A 5,271-nucleotide genomic window follows, 5' to 3' on the forward strand; every position below is an offset into this window, starting at 1 on the left:
GCTTCAGGATGTAACTTGCGCAATTCTACTCTTCTAAAAAAATTAACTAAAACATGCAACAACTTTCTTGCAGTAAGGTGATCTTTTACTCCAAAGAAATTGAACATAGTCGACATGTGACATTTTGAAGAAGTGAACATAAATTGATATTATAGGCAAAAATAGTTGTGCTGAAAAACAGTAGAGGCAGAAATAATGCAACAAACAATAACCACTTTCAAAACTCTCCGATACCTAGTCAAGCAAGGGACCAGCTGCGGGACATGGATTTTGCGCTCCCACTGGCAGATGCACTGGGATGAACAGTAAATTCCAAAAAAATCAAAAACTTCTTATTATTTTTAACAACAATCATTTTCTATAAATAAATGACGAACACGAACACAAATTTGTAGAAATAAATTACTCAATGGGGCTTAGCAGCAAATGCAGCATATCAGTGATTTATAGAAAGTTTGTAGCAGATGAAAATCCAATCTTGCATTGAACTTCATTGGCCCAGAATTGTACCAATAGTTGTAAGGCATCTAAAGGTTACGTTTCAAAAAAAAACATCTAAAGGTTTCTGTGGGAATAATCATTACTTAAGATACCAGGGAATGATTTTCCAGTTTCCAATGGCAAACAACCGCAGACTTCAATGAGAACCTTCAACTTCATGTCCAGTGCTCCCATCATCACCAACCAAACAAGACGGCCAGGCCATAATATACGGACAGGGAAGATCATCAAAGCATCCCTCGACCAGTAACTCAAGGTCCGTCGTCTCTAGTGAAAGGGAGAAGAACCGGCAGTGCAGTGTGCCGACAGGTGTCATGCATGTCATGGACAAGTACACCTTTCCACACCTAACTTGCACAACCGTGAGGCGGGCTTGCAAGCCCAGAGCACGCTTCCCAATGATCCTGTCAATTTTTACACTCAAAGAGATTATGTTCTGCAGCACCCAAATCTCAATTCCATCAGCATTCACACTATGGGTCCAAACATGAAGGAGGAAATCGTCAGATGCATAGACAATGCATAGCAGACCGTCCTTGGTCTCCCCAGCCCTGAAATTGGATCCGTCCACCTTCATTTGCAAGGGTAGATCCACAATGGAGAAATCCATGGTGGTTGCGTTGACCCTAATCATCCGCCCTTTGCCATGAAAAGGCCAGTAAACGCAACCACCCACCAGCGCGCCAGTGCTGGACTTTAGGCTGTTGTCACCGCCGATGTACACCCACGGGTGGACGACCCAATCCCTCGTCTCCGGCGAGAAGACGGCGACACGAACCCTTTGCTTGTCAGCGCAGACGCAGACCACGCGGAAGGACGAGGGCTTCTCATCGGTAGACAGCAGATGGAAACCAAGGAAGGCGAAGTTGCGGCGTCTCCCGCTCCTCCCAGCCCACACATCGCAGGGCACCGGGATGATGTCCACGGCCCAGGTCATGGGGTTCACGGCAGCGACGACGGGCGGCTTAACCATCTTGTTCCATAGGAGGACGTAACCGTCGCGGCAGTCCGTGACACCCCAGCTGGTATACGCGTCGTCATTCACAGGGAGGGAAGTGAGGAAGAAGTCGCCACGGTGGAGGGCAGCGGTGACATCGGGATCTGAGCGGCGCAGGGGGGCGAAGGAGGGGGTGGCGGCGCCATTGATGTCGAGGAAAAGCCCGATGGGCGGCGCTGGGTGAAGGGCGCGGAAGAGGCGGCGGAAGGACGGGGAGCAGCGGACGGCGCCGAGCCAGGAGCGGCAGGTGAGCGCGGCACGGACGACGTCCGGCAGGTTCGGCAGGCGGAGGAAGATCTCGAGGAATAGGTCTTGGCCGAGGGAGGATATGGTGGTGGCGGTGGCGGTTGTTGTTGCTGTTGCGGGGGTGGTGGTGGTGCCATCGGCGGCAGAGATGGTGGTGTTTGACCTTTTCGCTCTGGTGGTGGTTCCCTTGGCGGCGGTAGCGGGGGTGGACGGAGGCCTCGCTGCTGGCGCAGCCGATGGCGGCGGCGGTTCGCTGCCCATTGCTCTCTCTCGATGGAGGGATTCTGTGGATTCAGGTCAGGCTGGCTGCTACCACCCGTTGGGTTGACGCATGGCCCAAGTCCATCACACCCTTCAGCTTTTAGCCCATGTGTATATGTACGCATGACCCCCGATGAAATCTCTACAATCTTGACCTTTTCTCAGTGAATTTTATAATTCAAATTTCACACGAGCAACTTGATAATGTACTTTGGAATAAAACTAGAGTTTAACTTCCAGTTTCCTAGAGAGGTGTGACATTTTCAAACAACACGCAAAGTGTGGCAATGCGAAGAAGAAGAGGCTCGTAATGACATATAAATCTTATGACTTCAAATTATACTTTTGGAAACCCTTTCAAATATGAATTTGATGATGTATTTTTTTTATTTTCTATTTGCAAATGGATGCTGTAATTTTTTGACACAATATCTATATTTAATTTGTCAAAATCATGATCAATCTCTAATCTTGAGAAGCATGTCACTGGTGCAGAATGATTCTATGAAGATACACTTATCGCAGACCCTTGGGCCAAATTGTGTGCGATGTAGGTATCACAGACATTAGAAAAAAAATTGTGAGCCAGAAAACAAAACGTGTGTGATAGCCAATCCTTTTGACAAGATTTTGAGATGCAAACCGTGTATGATACATGGCACACAGTTCGGCAGGAAGACGCGCTAGAAACATGTGCATTGATTGGCAAACGATTTGAATAAATGAACAACTGTGTGTGATGTTTTGGAGAATTCCGCATGTTGCGATATGTACACACCGTGTGCAAAGTTCCGCACATGATTGTCTAAAGGCAACTGAAGAATTCTCATATCATTGTGTGGTAAGAATTGTGTGCTCTATCAGACACGCAATTGAATTAAATAAACTATGTGCCGTACTGAGAATCATTGCACATGATTCCATCATATGGACCCGTGTGCGATGTGAATTGCTTTGCCTGCAAGAACAACATGCCATAGTGCCCTAAAAACAACATACTTAAATATCAGTGTATATCTAGTTGCATAGTCAAACTAAACATCCATTAAATAAGTAACTAAACATAATATCAGTGTATTCATTGACTGTTCCTGTATAAGAAAGTTGATGTAGCAACGATCAATACTTGTCACTTCTGTGAGAAATTTATGCTTACATTTGCGTATGCCATGTTTTAGAATATACTTGTTCCAGCCATGTGCTGGACTCTGGAGTTTGGTGTAGAAAGCAGTGCTTTATTACTACTGGCAAAATCTTCCTTTTTGTTTAACTCGGCCTAAAAATGTCAGATAAATAAATCCTGATGTCATATTTCGAATCAGGTTGTTGTCTGTATCATATGGATAATATGCAGTCACGATGTTGTCTATATCTAGATGTAGAACAAAGCTAGAATGACGGAGAAAGATCTTCAGCAATCACCAAGGCTGATTACTATCTTTTCTTGTTTTCTGCAGTTGATGACTTCAAATTTTTCAAGGAGTGTACAAGGGTGTAAGGTTTCTGCACTTGTATTCATAGAAATCTTGGTGTTGGTAAATCTGTTTCCAATGGATTTGAAGGGGAACTTTTGTTTTTATCGATGATCAGACAATACTAAGAGACTAACAAGAGTATGGTAAATTACTAGATCATCCGTAGTTCGATAGACTAGAACTTGCCGTGGTTACTTTCTTGGGGTTCTGAAAATAATTCCTCTAAAACTGAATCATTCAGTCATACCTTCAGTAGTAAATAATGGCTCTGAAACTGGGATCTCTCATCTCGGTTACCTTTACCTACTGCACTACAAAACCTGAAGCTCAAGCTAGGCTAGTCTCACAGAATAATGGTGATGATTAGTTAGCTAAAATCTGAAACTCTCTGCCCACTTGCTCTAGCTGACAGCAAGAATAATGAATAGTAAGCACTATGCTTGATTGTGTCCTGAATGCCTAATCAAGTTACAATTGCATTGTGTTTGACTTGAGAAATCGGTGCAGATGTTGGCGTCAAAGTTTTGTCTGGCCGCGGAGAGATGCCTGGAGTTCCATTACAGTACAGGCAATCTCTCTCTCTCGGGTATGTTAGAATTAAATCGAGGTAAATAGTCAGATCCATAGAGGAACAAACAATCACAGACAATGACAACATCGAGATTTGTTAACGAGGTTCGGCGAACTCGCCTACTTTCCGGGGCAATGGCTACGAGCGCTCCTCCCCGAGATACCGCAACACCGGCCACCCGGGAGCCGGCACAAGCCGCGGGCACCCCCTTGCGAGCCTGTTGCTATCTAATCGTCATAGGTTACAACGCGGGGTGCCTCCTCATATATAAGAGGCCAAGGGTACAACATGTCCGACTCCGACACTACAAGTATCCTACCCACACTACAACACCAAGTCCAAGCGTAACCTAACTAGTACAAAATATTCGACACAAACACAACAAACTCCACCTTGACGAATATTCTCCACCACCTTGAATTTGTCCATGCGTCAAACTTCCATGTACTCCGGACTTGTGTTGTCTTCTTCGTAGCTTACCGAGAGCTACTCGACGAGTCTGCCCCAGACCCGCCGCCGCCGTGAGACCCCGCTGCTACTCCTGCAACTCCAGTCTCCGTGACTCCACCTGCAATAGTGCTCCCTTGCAACTTGTAAAGATGCGAAGCCGTCCTCCCTCCAATCATCACGGTCACCTCATCTTCCATGATTCTCATGGTCTTCTTGTCCCGATCACAACGGAATACCATACCACCATCATGAAGAACACCAAGCGAAATTAGATTCCAACTTAGCCCCGGCACATTCCTGACTCCCCGAAGCATCCGCTCAACTCCGTCAAACATCTTGATTTTGATGTCACCTACTCCAGCAACACGATAACCTATGTCATCACCCACATAGGCTAAACCAAGCTCACCAGACTTGTACGAAGAGAACCACTCCGTGTTGGGTGTCGCATGAAAAGAGCAAGCTGAATCCAACATCCATGCTTCACCTTCGGTTGACCGCCTGTATGATACTATGAGGACATCACTACTGCTGTCTGAGTCATCACCATGAGTTGCCTTATTAGCACTTGCCCCACCATTGAGTTCTGGACAGTCCTTTCTCATATGTCCCCACTGCTTACACTTGTGACACTGTATATTCTTTTTTTTTCTTGTTCTTCCCAGCCTCATATCCCTTCCGCCACTGCTCACCCTTGACTAGCAAACCTTCACCATGAGAGACTTCCAGCGCGTTCTTCTTTCTCATATCATAAGATAGCAATGCCGCAG

The 5,271-nt window shown here is 45.9% G+C and overlaps 1 protein-coding gene across 1 annotated transcript; it reads right to left on the reverse strand.

Annotated features, from left to right (window-relative positions):
• Positions 1–426: 426 nt before the first annotated feature.
• LOC123100766 (uncharacterized) lies at positions 427–2,076 on the reverse strand. The gene has a single exon (XM_044522647.1). It carries the CDS (start codon positions 2,003–2,005, stop codon positions 638–640), a length of 1,368 nt encoding a protein of 455 aa, XP_044378582.1. The 5' UTR covers positions 2,006–2,076; the 3' UTR covers positions 427–637.
• Between the last annotated feature and the right edge of the window lie 3,195 nt (positions 2,077–5,271).

Source organism: Triticum aestivum, chromosome 4D (genome assembly GCF_018294505.1).
Source record: "Triticum aestivum cultivar Chinese Spring chromosome 4D, IWGSC CS RefSeq v2.1, whole genome shotgun sequence".
In the NCBI taxonomy this organism is placed as follows: Eukaryota; Viridiplantae; Streptophyta; class Magnoliopsida; order Poales; family Poaceae; genus Triticum; species Triticum aestivum.